At 46.4% G+C, this 22,133-nt stretch overlaps 1 protein-coding gene across 2 annotated transcripts in view; it reads right to left on the bottom strand.

Moving 5' to 3' along the window:
* ZNRF3 (zinc and ring finger 3) overlaps positions 1-22,133 on the bottom strand; it is a 215,875-nt gene that overhangs the window by 66,944 nt on the left and 126,798 nt on the right. For both annotated transcript variants that reach the window (XM_084649360.1, XM_084649361.1), the window contains exon 2: positions 7,461-7,586. In XM_084649360.1, coding sequence (XP_084505486.1) covers positions 7,461-7,586 — 126 coding nt within the window. The remainder of the gene's footprint in view (positions 1-7,460; positions 7,587-22,133) is intronic.

Raw genomic sequence — 22,133 nt, 5'->3', positions numbered from 1 at the left:
CACTGGTTTCTACAGTTAGGTTGATTAGATGCTTAAAAGACATTATTCCCACAGATTGGCTTTTGAGGCTCATAGTGTGTCCCCACATCTGTCCATGTGTTCAGTGCTAATGAAAATTACTGGTTTGAAACCCCTGGAGGCTAGAATTCTCTGTTTATACACAGAACCAGAACAGTGATAATGCAAGCTTCCACCATGCACCATCTGCCAACATGTCTCAGCCCTGATGTGGCGGGATTAGCAATAAGAGTGAAAAAAAGAGTTTCCATGCCTCTTTAGTGTCCTGTTTAAGACTACCAACAGCAGGAAGCAATTAATGACAATTATGGTGGTAGGTCTGTGGTGGGTTCACCTTTCTACTGGGAACTGGACTGAGCCCACAGTCGTTCCATACAGGCCAAAGAGCTATCAGATGGTAATTGTCCGTCACAACCAACCTGCTCAGGATTCACGGTGGTCACTGGTACATGCAGGCGAAATGCTGTCTGCCAGTCCCAATCCTGGCCACTAGTTAGTTACGCAAGGGTTGCCAGCTACATTGCATCTGAGTTTCCCACTCATGACTTGAGCCCTACAATTGCTCAAAGATTATTCTTTTGTGTAGCTGATGGCAAAAACTCACATTAATCTTTTGATCTTCTTACAGAATGTTCCACAGACCTCTCTTCTTAAGCTACTGCTTTTTTCCTCTATATCTGCAGACACTTGATGCTTTATTTGTGAGGGTTCTAATTACTTTCTGCATGCAGAAGATGTAGAGACAGGTTCTTTTTGGTTTATCCTGAGGATGTCTCTCTCCTAATTTCATGCTCTCTGGCTGAGATCATTAGTTAGGTATTCGAGAATTTTTTAGCATTTAACATAAATGAAAAACCAGAAGTTTATGATTTTAGGCCCCATCACCTCTTCCTATATACAAGTATTAGAGAGACAAGGCAGGTAAGGGAATATCTTTTATTGGACCAACTTTTGTTGGTGACAGAGACAAGCTTTTGAGCCACACAGGGCTATTCTTCAGGTCTGGACACTAAAGTCTGTGCGGCTCAAGAGCTTGTCTCTCTCACGTTGTTGGTCTTCTTGCCTCATCCCTTTTTGGCTTACATTGTGTCCAAATTCCATAGATCATTTGATTTTTCATTGTTCCTTTTTTCATCTCCTGCTCCTTTATTCAGACATCAGCAAATGCATACCTGTAAAGTTGCAAAATTATCTTTTTGACACTTACAGCTGTTCTTACTGTTCCATGCACGTGCTTACAGAACCTAAGCCATTTATTCTTCCCAGGAAACTGATCACTATGACCTAGTTTTGTTTAAAATCTAAACTTTGTTTCTTTTAGTCTGCTGTATTCTGGTTTGTACTATCTTTTATGCCCTGTACAGAACCTTAGAATTCATGAAAGGTGCTATACAAATTATTAGACAGCACAAGCTTGTTCCAAATCCTTGCAATGCAGAACCCCCAACTGAGTTTGCAACAAGACTCTCAGGCTTGTGTCTGCCCTTTCCACACTTCTAACCTTTGAATCTATACTGGAAATTGTATTATGAGAATTGTGTCTAAGATGAGGAGTAAAGAGACTAAATCTGCCAGCACTTAATAAAAAAGGCAGGAGTCCTTTAAATCCTGGTTTATGGGAGATCCACTGCATTTTAGATACCAATATGCTGCGGAAATGTCTGTGACTCCATAGCCAAAAAACAAAGCCTTTGAACACTTCTTCCTTGGTGTCTCAGGATTCAGTGAAAACCAAGCTTGGACAGCAGGGCAATGAGACAATTACCTTTAGTGGATGCCATCTGCAAGATGTTTGGGGGAAGGTGTGACATCAATTGTGAGAAATGAGGACGGGGAGGATCCTCAAATGGCTTAATAAAATACAGTGAACAAGTTGCTTTGGCACAGCTGAAATCAAAGGTATCTGAAGCTTGGAAGGCATATTCAGGCCCCCACACTTTCTCTCACTCCCTGAAAGATGGGTGGCTTTAATTGTTTTAGTGTGGGAGATAGCCCTAGTAGTCAGGGGAAAGGCCATGATAGCAGATTGGAGCAATGCTCCTGAAATTATTTCTGTCACAGGAATGTTAAGCATGCTCCATCACTGCATCTGCCCAATTCCAGGATCAGCCTTCAGCATAATGAGAAATAACAATTCACCACAAATCATAAAAATGTAATGGGCTATAAATGTCAGAGATGTAGAATGGAGAAATAACTGACTCTGAAAACCAATGTCATTCTATACTTTAATACATACATAAATGCACACTGAAAGAGTATTAAGGTCGCATACTCAAGGACTCAAAAGTTAGAAAATGCCAGAATTAAGGTTTTCCATGAACATCTTAATTAAGCCTCCTTGTGTGCACGCATTATGATATCTTCAGTTATATGTTTCCCCCTCCTGCACAAGAGGACTCCTGCTTCATTCAGTGCACAGTCTGGATGGTGTTGACTCATTCAAAATTTTTTAATCCTTATTCGTTATGTGGCTTCAGGCCTTATTTATTGCACACAAGTCAAACCCTGAACTGAATACAGAATTATTAATATCCTCACAACCTTTTCTATAATGCCCATCACCACAGTGTCGCCACAACAATGAATTTATCTGCACAACATTCCTGTAAGGTAAGGTGATATTATTCCCAATTTGCAGACAAGGACTGGAGGCACAGAGATTAAAGCCAAAATTGCCTAAAATGTCCATTATTTGGGTTCCCAACTTAAGATGCCTAGGGGGCCAGATTTTTTAGTTGATTCTTCGTTTTTAGAGCATGTGTATTGTACTTTATATAGTCAAAGCACAATTGTTGTTCTGAGCACTCAGCACTTCCAAAAATCAGACCTCAGCTATCTTGAGTCAGACACCCAGAAATTGAGGCCAGCTGTGAAAAGTTTGGTTTAAATAACTTGCTACGCATCACATAGAAACTCTGCGGCACCAACAGGGATAGAATTCAGTGTTCTAAGGTGGCATCAAATTAACTCAACCGCAAAATTAACTCATCTTTTCCTCTTTCTACAATACCATCTCCTTCCTGATACACTTTTCAATACTTCAGCAAATGAGGCGGGGGTTCTATAACCTATAGCCTCATCCACTACACAACACAGATTCATTTCCAGAGCACCATCTATCCCAGGGGTGGGCAAACTACGGCCCGTGGATTTGCCCCGCCGCCGTGCCACGGGACGCAGGGATGTGGTGCCAGCCACTTCCGGGAGCGGCACGGGGCCAGGGCAGGCAGGGAGCCTGCCTTAGCCCCGCAGTCCACTGCTGCCACCCTGGAGCCACTCCAGGTAAGCAGTGCCAGACCAGAGCCCACACCCCGAACCTCTCCTGCACCTCAACCACCTGCCCTGAGCCTCCTCCTGCACCACAACCCCCTGCCCTGAGCCCTCTGCCGTACCCCTCCTGCACCTCCACCCCCTGCCCTGAGCCCTCTCCTGCACCCCACACTGCTCCTGTACCTCAACCCCTTGCCCTGAGCCCTCTTCTACACACCGCACCAACTCCCACACCCGCACTCCCTCCCGCACCCCAACCTCCCACCCCAGCCCTACATTCATGGCCCTGCATACAATTTCCCCACCCAGATGTGGCCTTCGGGCCAAAAAGTTTGCCCACCCCTGATCTATCCTATAAACTGGGTGAGGGAGGGGTGCTGTGGCAAAAATTGTTTTTAATCATATGATCACATACAATCACAATTTATATACACAAGGAGCTGAATTAAGGTTGCACAGGCAACCTTAACATTGGCATTTTTAAAAGTTTGAGTGCTTGACTTTTCAACTTTCATATAGTTTAATTGTATGTAACTTCCTAAATTTTTATAAAAATCAAACAAAAATAAAAATTCCATTACATGGAGCAATACAGACCTCCACATAGGTCATCAGCAGGGTAGGAATCTTTTAATCCATAGCACGGACTTCTACCACTTGATCCAATGATGAGTGGTAGCAGTAGAAGGCTGTTATCCTCTATGAGGCCCCGACACCAGAGGGGGATGAAATTCACACTCTGACAGAAATTTTCACAGCTCTTTGCTCGACAGCAGAGGAATGTGGGGGCTTGATATCCTGGTTTTAGTTGCAAGTTCTGGAGAAGAGTGTTCTCTAGGGGTTACAGCCCTCACAGTCTGACCCCAACGAAACCTACTCCTCAAAAACTCGGCATTTGAGTCAGGATGCTTTCCCTTTCTCCTCCCTGCTGCCTGGGCACCTGCAGAGGGAGCACTGAGAGCACAAAAAAGTTAGTCTCTCTGCTCTTACTTCTGGTGCCTTGCACCACATGATCCCAGCGCTGCCGGGCAGAACCAATGCAAGGAAAGTCCTGCTCAGCTACTACAATCATGGACTGGAGCATGCTCAGTGCAGACAATGTTCAGGGAACTTTGCTCCCAACCTCTAGCAAATCTCTACAGATCATGGAGAAATGGTGATTTTCAGAAGCATATAACAGCTAAATTTGGTTGTATTTTCACAGGGATGACAAAGGCATCTCTCTGACACCATGGCACCCTCCACACATCACATTTCAAGTCCTTGATCCAATGTATGGAGGCACTAGAAGTTCTCAATGAAAAGGTTGCAAGACCTTTTTTAAAATGGGCTAAGCTCATTTCCCCTAACCTTGTTCTTGGAAATGCTAAACAGTTTTTGCTGAAGCTTTTAAAAACATTTAGTCTCAAGACAGCCAGGGCTGTAAAACAAGGTCTTATAATAGAAAGCATCAAACAACCTCAGCGAGGTGTTACTTCCAACTGCATCTATAATGTCATCTCTTGTTTAAACATTAGTCTTTCAAAAACACTAATCCTAGAATATAAATGGTCAAGCAGGACTTTGGGTGGAAGATCAAGAGAGCTGGACACTGAACCAGGATAGTAGAACTGAGGACACAGAGTTTGGAGTCTTCTAGTCTAAAGTTACCATCAGAGTAATTCTAGTGCCCCAGCTGCTGCTCAGAGCCTTGTCCAGTGGCAACATGAAGTTAACATGACTGGTAAGTTTTATGGCTCCTATTCAGAATCCTGTGGTCTGTAGTGAAACTCCCAAGAATCAAGTCAGTTCTATAGTACTGCTGCTGCTGGATTGCTATAGCCCTGAGCTATAGCTGAGTCACTGGAGCTATCCTCTGGAGAGGAGAACTCACAAAAAGGAAACAGGGTAGGGTACAATAGCTCAGACACCTTCAAGGCAACAGGGAGATTGGGGATGGATAGAATAGCAAAAGACTCTCCTGCTCTCCTAGTAGACAGGACGGTGGAGAAGAAGCAAAGAAACTCCCTTGCACTATAAGGTGGGTAGAAAGCTGGCTAGATTGTCGGGCTCAACGGGTAGTGATCAATAGCTCCATGTCTAGTTGGCAGCCGGTATCAAGTGGAGTGCCCCAAGGGTCGGTCCTGGGGCCGGTTTTATTCAATATCTTCATAAATGATCTGGAGGATGGTGTGGATTGCACTCTCAGCAAATTTGCGGATGATACTAAACTGGGAGGAGTGGTAGATACGCTGGAGGGGAGGGATAGGATACAGAAGGACCTAGACAAATTGGAGGATTGGGCCAAAAGAAATCTGATGAGGTTCAATAAGGATAAGTGCAGGGTCCTGCACTTAGGACGGAAGAACCCAATGCACAGCTACAGACTAGGGACCGAATGGCTAGGCAGCAGTTCTGCGGAAAAGGACCTAGGGGTGACAGTGGACCAGAAGCTGGATATGAGTCAGCAGTGTGCCCTTGTTGCCAAAAAGGCCAATGGCATTTTGGGATGTATAAGTAGGGGCATAGCGAGCAGATCGAGGGACGTGATCGTTCCCCTCTATTCGACATTGGTGAGGCCTCATCTGGAGTACTGTGTCCAGTTTTGGGCCCCACACTTCAAGAAGGATGTGGATAAATTGGAGAGAGTCCAGCGAAGGGCAACAAAAATGATTAGGGGACTGGAACACATGAGTTATGAGGAGAGGCTGAGGGAGCTGGGATTGTTTAGCCTGCAGAAGAGAAGAATGAGGGGGGATTTGATAGCTGCTTTCAACTACCTAAAAGGGGGTTCCAAAGAGGATGGCTCTAGACTGTTCTCAATGGTAGCAGATGACAGAACGAGGAGTAATGGCCTCAAGTTGCAGTGGGGGAGGTTTAGATTGGATATTAGGAAAAACTTTTTCACTAAGAGGGTGGTGAAACAATGGAATGCGTTACCTAGGGAGGTGGTAGAATCTCCTTCCTTAGAGGTTTTTAAGGTCAGGCTTGACAAAGCCCTGGCTGGGATGATTTAACTGGGAATTGGTCCTGCTTCGAGCAGGGGGTTGGACTAGATGACCTTCTGGGGTCCCTTCCAACCCTGATATTCTATGATTCTATGATTCCCTACTCTGGTGAAAGTCAGAAAGATATACTCCCACCACAACCCAAATAACCCAGAGGCCCTGGTATTGCCGGGGTGGGGGGCAGGAAGGAGGAGAGAGGCGTGGCAGGAAGGGTTCTCCCATTTTCCATCTGCCAGAGAAGGCTGGGAAAGGAACTAGTAGCCAAAGACTGGTACAAGAGACTGAGTCCCTGAACAGGGCCCAGGGACATACACCTCCCAGTACCCTACCCATTGCCCAGCAGTAGAGTGCTGGGCTTTTCACCAGGACATTGCCTCAGGTCTTTTCTGATCCCTCACTCCTCCCTACATCTTTCATATTAACCCCCAACTAGTACATATCTGCTAAATTTTTCATGCCTTATGTCATCACAAAACTCCCAGAAAAGAGCTCAATATATTTAGTTTAACAAAGAGAAGGGTAAAATCCTACACGAGGAAGAAATATTTAATAATAAGCTCTTCAGTCTAGCAGAGAAAGCTCTAACTTGATCCAATGGCGGAAGTTGAAGCTAGACAAATTCAGACTGGAAATAAGGTGCACATTTTTGACAGTGAGAGCAATTAACCATTGGAACAATTTACCAAGGGTCTTGGTGGATTCTCCAAAACTGACAATTTTTGAAATAAGATTGGATATTTTTCTAAAAAATCTGCTCCAGGAATTATTTTGGGAAAGTTCTGACCTATGTTATACAGCAGGTCAGACTAAGTGATCACAATAGTCCCTTCTGGGCTTAGAGTCCATTAAACTCCCCATTCTGCCCTGTTTTATGCACCCCCTGCATAACTGCAGGGACTACCACCAGCAGAGCACAATACTTTGCTGAAACTCCTCCTTGACCTAAATGCCCTATTTTGCCCAAGTCTTTCCTCTCCCCCAGCCATTTTCCATATCTGAGATGCCCTTTTTCAAGCCTGGCACTAGTGGCATATCCCATGGGAGACCTGAGAAAGGATTTGTTTGGGAAAAAAAGTTTCCTCCAGTTTTTCTCATTTGTCACAAGAAGGGACTATCCCCTTCTAGAAACAGAGTTGCAAGCTCCATTTATACAAAATATTGGTGGTCATTTTTTCCCCTTACCTTGCCCAGGACAGTGAGGCATGGTTTAGGCTCCAACTCAGGCTGTTCCAGTTTCACCACTCCTACCCAACCATATTCATACAAGTCCTCTTCATCATTGCTATTACACAGTCCCAGTGGATGCATCTGAAACAGAACAAGGGGAGATGAGGAGAAATTGGTAAAGGCGTTAACCAAAACATTAACACGAAAACAAGACAGTGTTCATTATGATGGAAGTAACAAAATATTCTACTGGTGGCCTTAATACAGAGCAGTATATTTATCAGTCAAATACACACTAAACAGAGAAATATCTGCTTGCTGTTCAGACAGTGGCACGTCAGAAAGTGAGAGAAGTTCCATAATTCACTGATGTCCCATCACTTCAGATTGCTGATGTAAGTCCTATTATAAATAAAGGGACCAGTCTCTTCCTTTAAAGATAGAAGGTAAAGGTGACTAAAGCATCTTTTAAAGGCACCTAGAGTTAGGTTCCTGATCTTGAGACTGGAACAGATACCACCAACTAGACTGAAGGGAGGAGGCAGCCAATCACTTGAGTGTTTTGGTACACTAGTGGAAAATCCTCTCCATTTGGATGCAGTGGCCTCTGCATAACTATAACAGAGAACATAAGAGTATGGTTTTGTGAGGGGCAACATCATAACCTGGTGCTGAGCTCTGACTAGGATTTAATATTTGCAGTACAGTAGCCTCCAGAGACCTGCATCAGAATCAGGAACCCATCGTGTGATGTGCTAGAAGTTCCCATCTGGATCCCTCTGCAGCCTGGGTCAGTCACCCAACCAATCTGGCTCACTTTCTACCTCTGCAAAAGAAAACAATACTCTTCTTCCCACGTGATACGGTGGGTGGTGGTGGTGGATTAATGCTTATGAAGCACTTTGGAAAATGAAAATGCTGTTTTAGTGCTAAATATTTTTACTGTAGTCCTTACACTTCTGATCTCAATTGTGATTTGCCAGAACTCAGATTTGCCAGTAACAGATGGATGGGAAACCAGTGGTGCAAAACAGTTAGGAAGCCAAAAGCAGCAAAGCACTCCAAATGAAGATTGATAGTGTCAGACAAATCAGCAATTAATTTGATCTTAAAATGTTATTCCAGTCTAGAGTTTTCCTCAAACAGGGAGCAGCCCAGCACAGTCCTCTCCTTGAGTAAGGGCAGTGAATGAATATACCCAGGGGCCACTGCAACAGTAACCTAGAGCATTTGCACTGACAAACTTACAGAAGAATACTCCCAGACCAAAACAAAAAAACAAACAAACACACAACTAACATTGCAACAGTGCCCAAAGGCCTCCGCTAGGATCGGGACCCATTGTACTAGCTATGGTACCGAGATATTGTCTCTGCCCCCAAACAATTAATTATCTAATTTGAAAAGAGACCCAGATAGACAGTGTGAACCAGGATCATAAAAAATAAAATCCCTGCAGTTACCACAGGTCAGATAATAAACAATCTGATGGTTCCAGATCATCTGAAAGAGGTAGCTCCTGTAATGCAAAGGCAGGTGCAAATGTGTGTATTGGGGAGTCACCCAAAGAGGGCAGGTTAAGGTTGCATGGCATGTACCTGAACTCCTCCTCAGCACTGCACATACACCTGTCTAGATGTCTTGTGAGATCTGCAATCTTCGCCCCTGCACGCAATTTACCACATGGTTCTCCCAGTCACCACAAACCCAACTATCTATATTCTAATAATCAAATCCCCATCACTATTATCTGGCTCTTCCTAACAACAGGGGTTCCCATACCAGGAGGGGTATCCTCAGTGTGAGAGGATATCATGACATCATCTGGAAGGCAAGTCCCAACTATAGGATTGTTTCCCTCCACTCCAGCTTGATATTCTTCTTCCCCAAGACTTTCGTCCTCCTTAACAGCACAGAGGCTGTCAGACTGGGCGTGGGACCATTCTACCACGTCCCTGAAAGTCTTGGCTATGTACCTCACATATGTTAAGGGCTGTTATAAAGAAGATGGTAACCTATTATTCTCCACGTCCACCAGGATAGGACAAGTAGTAATAGGCTTCATCTGCAGCAAGGGAGATTTAGAAAGTTTTTCCTAATATCTTAACTAACTACAAAGAAAGTTAAGCTCTGGAACAGGCTTACAAGGGAGGTTGTGGAATCCCCATCACTGAAAGTTTTTAAGAACAAGTTGGACAAACACATGTCAGGGATGGTCTAGGTTTATCTGGTCCTGCTTGAGTGCAGGGGACTGGACTTAATGACTTCTCAAGGCCCCTTCCAGCCCAATTACTCTATGCAGCTCTTTCCTTTGATGACATACATGGGAGTCAGGGACAGGGGCTCACACACACTCCTGGAGGGCCACAGCCCAAGATCACCTCGTACCACAATCACAACTCTGACAAGCTGCTCCAACTAATCCCTCCACTATTAATAAAGCTACACATAATATAAAGAAAAGGAGGACTTGTGGCACCTTAGAGACTAACCAATTTATTTGAGCATAAGCTTTCACCATGTAGCTCACGAAAGCTTATGCTCAAATAAACTGATTAGTCTCTAAGGTGCCACAAGTACTCCTTTTCTTTTTGCGGATACAGACTAACACGGCTGCTACTCTGAAACCTACACATAATATAGTAATTGTAGTTGGGAGTGCATGCAGATAATCCCCAGAGGCTCCAGACAACTCCAACAGGGCAGAGTTATGTTTGCATGAGTTTGTACCTTAACTTTGTATTTCCTAGTTTTTAGAAGTCTGTGTTTTGCAGAACTTAATGTTCTGGAAGGGCACAAAATACCACTGGACTACCCTAACTCTGCATTAAGAAAGTTTTTTGCGAGTGAATATGGTTCTATAGTTAAACCCTCTTCCCGTACAGCAAAACAAACACGATAGCTATTTGACACTACCAATGACTTGGAAGAATAGTGTAGGGCCATGATCTGATCCTTGCTGGACCCCACTAGAAATGCACCCATTCAGTGATGATCCCCAGCTAACAAGTTACATTTTGAGACCTGTCAGCCAGTTCAAAGCAAGTCTACCCCAAACAGTAGCTGGAATATCTGTGCACTGCTGGGAGCAGTGAGCCCTAGTGCATGAGGTGTATTACAGGGGTGACAGAGTGACCACCCAGAGGCTCAAGCACCAAAGTTTTCAGCATAGAATAGATTTTTAGTGGAATAGTGAAGATTCTCATTTTCTGAAGAGTAAAATATTCAAGGAGGGTCTCCCTAACAAACATACATTTACAATGGGAGGAGGAGAAGAAAGAGGCAAATCCCTTATCAAACAAAGGACCATGGTTATTAGTAAAGTCCTGTATGTAGTGGTGCAGGTGGGCATGTGTCACAGAGCTACAAGATCGGTGCTACACATCCAGCTTTGGAGCAGTCTGTTGGAGGAACCTTTTTGCTGTGCCAGGCCCCCAAGACACCTCACTCTTCCTACAGGGTAGGCCACACAGCCTCACCACCATCTCAGACTGAACCTCTGGGCTTCAGCACTTCTGCTTCACACAGTGAGCTCTGTTCAGCATGTCCAACAGAGAGTTTCCTGGTACAGACTTGTACACTCTTTAATGCACCTTCCCAAATATTTACAGTGAGACTCTGGCAGTGATATCAAAACAGTTGGGTTTACTAATCCACTAGAACACAGCACAGGAAGCCCACAGGTTAGCATAGAGAAATGAAAGTTAAAGCATAGTTCATTTTGGTCAGCCCATAGCCCCAGCCAAGCTGTAATGCAACTGCATTTTCAGTCTCTGGCTCTCCGTCTTTTATCTGACCTCCTTAGTCAGTTCCCAGGTGAGAGGCCAACACTTTATCCCCCCCACCTCATACATTCCAGTTCTTTGTTCTTGAGCTGGGGTCTTTCCTCAGATTCCCTGATGAGGGGTGGGGAAATCCATCTCCCTCTGGGTTGTTGGTTGCTAGGTGTTAATGTCCTGGTGACTGGGTTTTCCAGTGTCTTCTCAGATTTTCCACTGATACGGAGTCGCTCTCAGCCAGTCCTTTATGATGACCTGTTCAGGCTCAGACCTCTCCCTCCCCCATGTCTCTTAGCCAGCCCTGAGACCGAACATAGACCTTTTTGCCGCCACAGGGTAGCCATGCAAAACACGGGGGAAACCGAGGCACACACAGGATTCATAAAAATATTACAGAAAATTCCCACTTTGTCACAACATGGTACTTGATGAGTATCAGGGAATGGAAAAATTTTGAATCTTATGCCGAACTAGTGTAAGAAGAGCTGTCCTGCCCATTACCTGACTACCTGGGTCTAGACAGGAGTCTCAGGATATTTTTCTATATGAAAGAGAATTTGGTATCAGCAAGGTATAAGCTGTAATGAAAGATTCTCAGTTCTTTTATGTAAAAGGGAAGCACACTGACAACTTAACTACAATTCCAAGAAGAAACTGTTACCATACTGTACAAAAATCATGGGTATTGGAGGGGGCAGATTCTGACTCTGAACTGAGATCAAGAACCATAACATCCCAAATGCCACACACACACACACGAACAGCAGCATGTTGCATTTACTCTGAATAAGGCATGGGATATGGACTCGGAGTAAACATGTTTATACAGCTAGGAGATATTTTCAGTAGAAGACTTGAGAACTTCTGAATCCCAGAACTAGGATATGTCTGGGAATGACAAAGTTCCAACACAGCTTTGGGGGGAGAAAGGGACTACACAGAAGAAAAAACAGTTTACCAGAAGGTGAATACAACAGTCAATGCTTTCCTGTAGCAGGAATCCAGAGGAACCTGCATGGCAGACTATTGATGTTCCATCAGCCAAAGCTGCAGACACTGGAGGAATGAAAGGAATAGTTTCCCCAACTTTTACTCTCCTATGCAGCAGAGCTAATGCATTCTTAACTCTTGGCTGCCTCCCTGCAGCACAGAGTTTTTAATGTGTTTGCACCACTGGCGGCATCTTACAGAGATCCATAAACCACAGTGTGAATCGTGAGTACTAAGGCACCTGAAAACCTAAAGAAGAGTTAGCTACTGCTATACCAGTGATAATATCTATAGAAACAAACTGAGAATATTTTTATTTATAGGGTTTTATATGGTGATCACCCTAGTATCTTACTGTACATTTTAACCTTAATGATTTTTTTTTTTTTAAATTTCAACATACTTCATGATTGGAAACCTCTAACTTTCCCTCACTTCTCCACCATCCTCTTTGCCTCCTGCTGCTGAGTCCTCAGGTGCATCCAACACCCCTTTGTCACGTCATTCAGCTCCTGCTTTCACTTGAGCATCTCATAACTATCCTTCACCATGGTAACTCACCTCTCACTTGACAGCTCAGCTAATTTCCATTGATTTGATCAGTTCCCATTTACTTTGTCTAAATCTTGTCCCATCTGCCACTCGTTCCTGGGTCTCCCCAAACCCCTCTTCTGCATTGTAGTGTGTACTCTCCTCCTCCCTCGGCTCCAGTTCCACTTGTTTATCAGCAATTTCTACCAGCTCTACCTAGTGCTTTTCCCTTCTCCACCCCAATCGCCTTCCCCTCAACACAAGCACAAATCCAGATCCCATATCTTCATCTCCCTCTGCCTTCTCCTTGCATCTAGGTGACAACTGGCCCAACCCTGGCCTTCCCTCCACCTGCATTCTCTACACCTCCCAGATCAGCCTCTGTCACCCCTCGTGTGCCAAGATTCCTAACCCCATGCCCATCTCCTTCTGTGATGGGCTGTACTTACCCCGCACTGGCCCTGGGGGGTTAACCATACCCTGTGGGCTGAGGAGGCCATGCCCTCTTGCCCTTACTGAGCATGCTCCAACTGGAGGCAGACCATAAAAGAGGGTGGCCCAACTCAGACTGGGCTGACTGGGAAGGAAAGCGGACATGTGTTGCAGGCTCCCGCCCAGAAGCTATCAGAGTCCCATGCTGCAGAGACCAGCCACGCCAAGACCCTGGCGAGTACCTAGCTGTCTGTTGAGGCCCACAGGGGAAAGGAGTCACTGGAAATCTCGCCTGCCTACCACCCCAAGGAGACTGAGAACCTGCACGCTACAGAGCGGGAAGACAGGGTAGGAAATAATCCAGGGGAACCAGATATTGATCCCAGGGGGTAGTGGCAGGACCACTCACCACTGATAGAGCCCTTGGCTGGGACATGGTGGAGTAGGGTGGGCCCTGGCCCCCCTACCCCTGGCCGCCAGCCCCACCACTGGGTAGTGGCGTGCTCCCATTTGGCCACAAAGCCCGAGCTTGTTGCTGACTTGCCCCAGCCAGGAGGCTGTGTGACCCTAGACAGTGAGGGCTGCCTGCCCTGCCCTACTGACTCTGACCACTAGGCAACACTGCCCCGAGCTGAAGGGCAGCCACCTTGACCCCGACACAACACCACATGACAGGATGTACTCACCCCATGACAACTGGCGGAGAACACAGGCAACAAACAGAACCTGCTGAAAGTTCTGCACCAGGGAGGGCCAGAGTCAAAACCTCCCACCCCCCGTTCTGGTTTGATAAAGACAGAGACAGAAAAGATTTTGAAATGGCTATTGGAAAGTCAGCAACAACAGGCAGCACAGCTGCTACAATAGCTGGCCATGCAGCAACAAGAGCAGCAGCAGCAGCTGGTATGGGAGATGGCTGCCCAGCAGCAGGAATGCCTGGTACAGAAGATGGTGACGCTGCTGCAACCAGCCACCTCACCTGCCCCGGGGCAATGAGCTGACCGGGGCCCAAGTGGAGGAAACTGTCACTCCGGATCAGTTCACCCAGATCCTCTCTAGTGGGGGGAAGGAGTGGGTTCGGGGACATTGCCCAACTACCCTCGCAGAGGCCAATTCCTTAATGGAGGAATACCTGATGGCTGAAGGGTCTGAGACGTGGGGCCATAATCTGGAGAGCCTGGGGTCAGCTGGTGAATCAGGGGGCACGCAGTCCCGAGATAGGAAGTCCTCGGCACCAACCCAGGTCATCTGCAACCGTATTAACACCAGCAAGAAGGTGTCCCATCAACCAGCCTCCCCCTGGGGGAGAAAAGGGGAAGAAGATCTGCAGGGAGGGACCTGCAGTCTTGAGATTGGAACCACCTGCCGGAGGGCTCTGGCCATTGTAGCTATGGCCAAGTGTAGGTGGCCAGCCTCCGGCGAGGAAAAGGGGCCCAGCTAAGCTCCTGGTATCCCTGTGGGTGAATGGCTCCCCAGTGATGGCCCTGGTCAACTCAAGGTGCAGCCAAACGCTTGTCCATCCGTGGGGATGTAAGACTGTACCCGACCACCTGGCTGAGGACGGCGGGCAGCTGATGTGAGGAGGTGTGCCAAGTTAGCCTGGCCCTGATGCTGACCTACCCAGTGATCTTGGGGCATGACCGGCGATTGTTCTGCAAAATTGTGCAAAAGTGGAGCAATCCCCCACCCAAGGAAGACAAGGTGAGGCCAGCGAAGAGGGAACTAGCGGGCAACAAGGGTCCGGACTGCTCGGGCAAAGGCCCCTCCATCTGGCCAGAGACACGGATATGCACCCCCCAAGTCAGAGGTGCTGGTGGAGGCTGACTGGACATTGACAGACTTCCTAAGGAAGCAGAGGGAGGAGGACCAGAGTCTGAGCCGAGCCTGGGAACACGTGGCGGACCCCAAGCAGGAGGACGGTGCTGGCCAACGACCACCTCAAGGACTCCAATTTGAGGTACATGACGACTGCCTCTACCAGCTGGCTAAGGAACCTCAAACACAGGAAGAATTCCGGCAATTGTTGGTCCTGCAGAGGTTCCAGCACAGCTTACTATGCCTAATGCACTCAGCGCCCTGGGCAGGACACTTGGGGAGTGAGAAGACCCTGCAACAGGTGGCAGGGAGGATTTCTGGCCAGGTATCTACTGCAAAGTTTGGGACTTTTGCACCTCCTGCCCCGATGTGCCAATCCCAAGAGGGTGCCTAGGGCACCCCTGATACTGCTCCCTGTAGTTGGGGGTCCCATTTGAGTGGATTGGTATGGACCTGATAGGGCCTCTGGAGAAGAGTGGGTTGGGTGCCAGTATACCCTCATAGTGGTGGATTATTGACCCGGTACCCCGAGGCCGTGCTGTTGCAGATGGCCATGGCCCCTACAATAGCTGCCAAGCTTCTAAAAATCTTCACCTGGGTCGGAATACCCCGGAAGATACTAACTGTTCAGGGGACCAATGTCTCATAGAAATTAATGACGGAGCTGTGCCAGTTATTAAACACTCTGGATCACTAGGTCACACTGCCCTGCACAGATGGGCAGCCCTATTGACTCTGGCCATGCTGCCTTGCACAGGAGAGTAGCGACCTTGACCCTGACCTGACATTGCATGACGGGGTGTATTTACCCTACGACACCCTCCCTTTGTCTTGCTGCCTCTGGAGTGCTCACTTCATCTCTAAAAGGGCCACAGCCTTCTATAACCTGTTCATATCTTGCTCCTGCAAGCTCCTGGTGCTCACAAAGACCTGGATCCCTCCATCTGATGAGGCTTCTGCAGCTGCCTTCTCTCATGGAGGTCTCTCCTCCCACCCCCAACTCTGCCCGGATGAGACTGTGGCAAGAAACTGGACTCCTTAACAGGGAAGGAGCGCTAATAACAGACTACACCAATAAGGCGTAAGTGTTTAATCCCGATTTTGCTTTAGTCTTCAAGCTAAAAAAATTTTGACCAGATGCTTAACAAAACATTAACAACAAGGGGGAAGGAAAAGAACAGGGAAATATCTAAATATTCTTTAACCAGTTAAGTTAGATGTATTGAAGTTGGCAGGACCTGATGAAATTCACCTTAGAGTATGTAACCGGGAAAAGACCTCCTAGTCTAAAATAATAATGGCTGGACACCATCACATTCCTGTCCCTCACAAGCATCCTGTCACTCAGGACAGAACATTAGGGGGGTTTTAAACCTGTTTTAAAAAAGAAGTTCTCTCAGTGTTTGAAAGATATACAGCCATAGCATCTCCCACGTCCATCAGCTGCAGGATTTTAAGCTGGATCTTCAGATTCTCCAGCTCAGACCCCTACCCACTTAAACTAGCCACCATGAGGAGGATTTGGCACACATTTTCTCAATAGGTCAGATGAGATGAGAAATCCTAGATTTTGTTCCTAAGAGGGGAGTGTGGTTCAGTGGCTAGAGACAGCGTAGTCAGAACTGGAACAATGACTCTGAAAAGCAATGTGGCTGGCTGGATAAGTTTTAAGTCTGCCTTGTTAGAGACCTGGGCTCTATTCCTCACTGTGCATACAATGATTTTGTGTAACTTTGCAAAAAAAAAAAAAAAAAAGGGGGGGGGGGGGGCTGTAGCTCATCCTTGACTGCCAGCAGTCGGTTGGGGCTCAAGGTCTTCATCAATAATAAGGGTAGTGATTGGGGTGGAAAGATAAACAGTAGTTGGTAGAAGTAAGATCTGAACTCATGGTCCTCTGGCTGCCAGCTCTGTCACATTTCCCCTGGCCTATACAGGTATTTAGTGCAGAAGTTTCTTTCTCTCTCTCACCATAACATCATCACTTCTAAATGTGGTAGCAGATTTGTCTTTGCATTTGTTTTTCTAAAAACACTCTATAACAGATATCTACACATAACTGAGATTATAGTAATTGCTACCTGAAGGAGCAGTATATATAATAGAGCACAGGGTATCAGATTTTTTGTGAAAGGGATCCACAGAAAGGTGACACACTTGTACAATGAAACCTTTACAGAAGGGGTGAGAAAACTATGGCCTGGGGGCCACAGCCGGCCCTTCAGATGTTTTAATCTGGCCCTCAAGTTCCCGCCAAGGAGCAGGATCTGGGGCTTGCCCTGCTCCGGCGCTCCAGCTGGGAGCTTGCCCTGCTCCATGCATGCCGTGGCTCCGCATGGCTCTCGGAATCAGCGGCATGTCTCCCCTCCACTTTCTGTGCAGGGGCAACCCGAGGGAACCATGTCCAATGGGAGCTGCAGAGGCAGCGCCTGCGGGTGGGGCAATGTGCTGAGCCACTTGGCTGTGCCTCCGTGTAGGAGCTGGAGGGGGGACATGCCACTGCTTCTGGGAGCTGCTTGAGGTAAGCACTGCCTGGAGCCTGCACACCTGACCCTCTCCCATGCCCCAACCCCCTGCCTCAACCCTGATTCCCCTCCCACCCTCCAAACCCCTTGGTCCCAGACCAGAACACCTTCCTGAACCCCCAACCCCTCATCTCCAGCCCTACACCAAAGCCCATACCCCCAACCAGAACCCTCATGCCCCTGCACCCCAACACCCTTCCATACCCTGAACTCCTTATTGCTGGCCCCACTCCAGAGCCTGCACCCCCAGCCAGAGCCCTCACCCCTCCCACACCCCAACCCCCAATTTTGTGAGCATTCATGGCCCACCATACAATTTCCATACCCAGATGTGGTTTGCCCATGCCTGCTATACAGCAAACTTAGCCCTTCACTCATTAAAAACTACCCCTAGTTTGAAGCACCCACTGCTAAATCAGTCATAGGGCCACCAGACAGCTCTGCCAAAGCAGCTCACTTATGGCCTGACATGCCAAGATCCCAACATTCTATGGCGTGTTTTGTGTTTAATTTGCCAACTTCACAGATTATGTTTGCATTGTTTCATAATCAAGCTGCTTTGCTCATTTCCACAAGTCTGAAGGTCATTTCCTGCCAGTGTAATTGCTCCTTGCCCTACAGCCAATTAAACATCCCTCCAGCAACATGGTTTGGATTAAAAAAAATCATTCCCACCTAGTGCAAAGAAGAACAAGGTGCAAGGCCAAGACATAGGAGCTGCTAAGGTGATAGAAGCCTTCAAAATCATTGGCAGAGATCTGGGGTCAGCTCTTGGCTCTAGCACAGAATTAACTTGGGCAAATTATTTCCCTTCTCTGTGTCAGTTTACTTACCAGTAGAATGGGAATAGCACTGGCATACCTGCCAAGGGGGCTATGAAGCAGACAGATTAAGGTTAGTAGTAAAGCACTGAGAGCCTCAGATGGAAGATGCTACTGATGTGCAAAATGTTAGCCAGCCATTTGCTTTACAAGGATAATAATCTGAACCTCTCTTCTGGTATCCGCTCATGATATTACTTCTTTGAAGCTCCTTCACCTCCAAAACAGCTTAGGACAAATGAAAAATAGAACCTATTTCTCTCCAACTTCTCCGAAAATGGGTTATATTTGACAACTGACAAATGTATTTGATCACTGAAATGGTAAAAATTCTTGACATTGGCCATCCATCTGCTTTAGTTTGAGCTGTATGTGGATCATACACACACAATGAACATACATTCCAGAGAAACCACATCATGCCTCCGATTCCGGAATGTTTCTGATCTACCTCCAGCAGTGATAAAGAAACCCACTGCCCACAAGGCTCCAGAGTCTCTTCTAGACCCTTGGTAATTTATCTGGTTGCCTTCTGCTTATTTGTTTTTTGTTATGAGCAGTGTCCTTTAACAGCATGAGAGAAGAGCTCCCCAAGGCACAAAAATTGCTCTGGCTTAATCACAACACATTGCTAGCTTGTATAAACATTTAAAAAGCCCTCACTGGCTATTGGCCATTATCCCACCAAGGGACAGTGACCCAGCAAAGTTTAAAGAGGCTTACCACCACTTTAAGACTGACTGCTGATGAACATCAAATCTAACCTGCCCGAGACGAATGTTTAAAGGTACTCAACTCCCTGGCTGCAGGCAGATCTCACTCTTAAAGATATTCAGAGGGATTTTTCTGTTTTTACAAAAGCCATTTAACATCAGGAAATAGCCCCAATCATAGAGCATATGTGCAGACTTGACTCTGTTCCACCTTTATTTATTGATCAAGAAGGGAAGTTTGATCTTAAACTGGAAATTTTCCTTCTTGGATCCTTCATGTCCCACAATTTTAAGTGTTTCCCACCCCTGATCTCCCAGGTGATTAGAAGCAAACCAACATACTCTGAGCTCTCCACAGACCATGAGCTTCTTGAGCTATAAAACATTAAATGTTGTTAGCCAAAATATTTAATTGTGCTACAAAGAAACTAGATTATACAGACAGATGGGAATGCCCATCATCATGCCTGACCTTCTGTGTGACACAGGCCATTAGACTTCCTGAATTAAGTCCTGTTTGAACTAGATCTTTTAGAAAAAAGTCCAATCTCAATTTAAAAATAGTCAGTAATGAGAATCCACCACGACCCTTGGTAAATTGTTCCAATGATTACTCACTCTGTTAAAAATTTACACCTAATTCCAGTCTGAATTTGTTTAGCTTCAACTTCCAGCCATTGGATCATGTTATGCCTTTCTCTGCTACATTGAAGAGCTCATTATTAAATATTTGTTCCCTATGTAGGTACTTATAGACTGTAATCAAGTCATCCCCTAACCTCCCTTTGTTAAACTAAACTGATTGAGCTCCTTGAATCTCACTATGAAAGGCAGTGGGGGGACCAAAACTGGACGCAATACTCCAGGTGCAGCCTAACCAGTACCGAATAGAGGGGAATAATCACTTCCCTTGATCTGCTGGCAATGCTCCTACTCATACAGCCCAATATGCCATTGGCCTTCTTGGCAACAAGGGCACACTGTTGATTCATATCCAGCTTCTCATCCACTGTAATCCCCAGGTCCTTTTCTGCAGAACTGCTGCTTAGCCAGTCGGTCCCCAGCCTATCGCGGTGCATGGCTTTCTTCCTTCCTAAGTGCAGAACTCTGCGCTTGTCCTTGTTGAACCTTATCAGATTTCTTTTGGCCCAATCCTCCAATTTGTCTAGGTCACTCTGGACCCTATCACTCCCTCCAGCATATCTACCTCTCTCCTCAGGTTAGTGTCACCCACGAACTTGCTGAGGGTGCAATTAATCCCATCATCCAGATCATTGATAAAGATGTTGAACAAAACTGACCCCAGGTCCAACCCCTGGGGCACTCCGCTTGATACCGGCTGTCAACTACTCATCGAGCCTTTGATCACTACCTGTTGAGCCCGACAATCTAGCCAGTTTTCTATCCACCTTATAGTCCATTCATCCAATCCATACTTTTTTAACTTGCTGGCAAAAATACTGTGGGAGACCATATCAAAAGCTTTGCTAAAGTCAAGATATATCACGTCCACTGCTTTCCCCATATCCACAGAGCCAGTTATCTCATCATAGAAGGCAATCAGGTTGGTCACGCATGACTTGCCCTTGGTGAATCCATGTTGACTGTTTCTGATCACCTTCCTCCCCTCCAAGTGCTTCAAAATGGATTCTTTGAGGACCTGCTCCACGATTTTGCTGGGGACTGAAGTGAGGCTGACCAGTCTGTAGTTCCCCGAGATCTTTTTTTCCCCTTTTTTAAATATGGGCACTATATTTGCCTTTTTCCAATCCTCCAGGACCTCCCCCGATCGCCACTAATTTTCAGAGATAATGGCCAATAGCTCTGCAAATCACAATCAATCAACTCCCTCAGCACGCTTTGATGCATTAGATCTGGACCCATCGACTTGTGCATGTCCAGCTTTTCTAAAACAGTCCTTAACCTGTTCTTTCACCACTGAGGGTTGCTCACCTACTCCCCATGCTGTGTTGCCCAGTGCAGCAGTCTGGGAGCTGCCCTTGACTGTGAAGGCCGAGGTAAAAAAATCATTGAGTACTTCAGCTTTTTCCGCATCATCTGTCACAATGTTGCCTCCCCCATTCAGTAAGGGTCCCACACTTTTCCTGACCTCCTCCTTGTTGCTAACATACCTGTAGAAACCCTTCTTGTTACCCTTCACATCCCTTGCTAGCTGCAACTCCAGCTGTGCCTTGACCTTCCTGGTTACATCCCTGCATGCTCAAGCAATATTTTTATACTCCTCCCTAGTCATCTGTCCAAATTTCCACTTCTTGTAAGCTTCCTTTTCGAGTTTAAGCTCACCGAAGATTTCACGGTTAAGCCAAGCTGGTCGCTTGCCATATTTGTTATTCTTTCTGCACTTCGGGATGTTTGTTCCTGCACCCTCAATAAGGCTTCTTTAAAATAAAGCCAGCTCTCCTGGACTCGTTGCCCCCTCATATTAGCTTCCCAGGGGATCCTGCCCATCAGTTCCCTAAGGGAGTCTAAATCTGCTTTTCTGAGGTCTGTATTTGCTACTCTCCTTTCTTCAGAATCCTGAACTCAACCATCTCACGGTAAGTGCTGCCCAAGTGCCACCCACTTCTACTTCCCCTACCAATTATTCCCTGTTTGTAAGCTGCATGTCAAGAGGATCACGCCCCCTAGTTGGTTCCTCCATCACTTGTTCCAGGAAGTTGTCCCCAACACTCTCCAAAAACTTCCTGGATTGTGTGTGCACTGCTGTATTGCTCTCCCAACAGATGTCAGAGTGATTGAAGTCCCCCATGAGAACCAGGGCCTGTGATCTGGAGACTTCAGTTAGTTGTCCGAAGAAAGCTTCGTCTACCTCATCCTTCTGATCCGGTGGTCACACGCACCACGACATCACCCTTGTTGCTCTCGCCTCTAAACTTAACCCAAAGACTCTCAACAGGCTTTTCTCCAATTTCAAACTGGAGCTCTGAGCAATCATACTGCTCTTACATGCAATGCAACTCCTCCACCTTTCCTCCTGTACCGGTCCTTCCTGAACAGTTTATACCCATCCATGACAGTGCTCCAGTCATATGAACTGCCCCACCAAGTTTCTGTAATTCCATTC

The sequence above is a fragment of the Lepidochelys olivacea genome (assembly GCF_965140295.1).
Source record: "Lepidochelys olivacea isolate rLepOli2 genome assembly, chromosome: 15".
Lineage (NCBI taxonomy): Eukaryota > Metazoa > Chordata > Testudines > Cheloniidae > Lepidochelys > Lepidochelys olivacea.
Note: the sequence above shows the minus strand (reverse complement) of the source record. Positions and strands in the feature narration are given on the sequence as shown.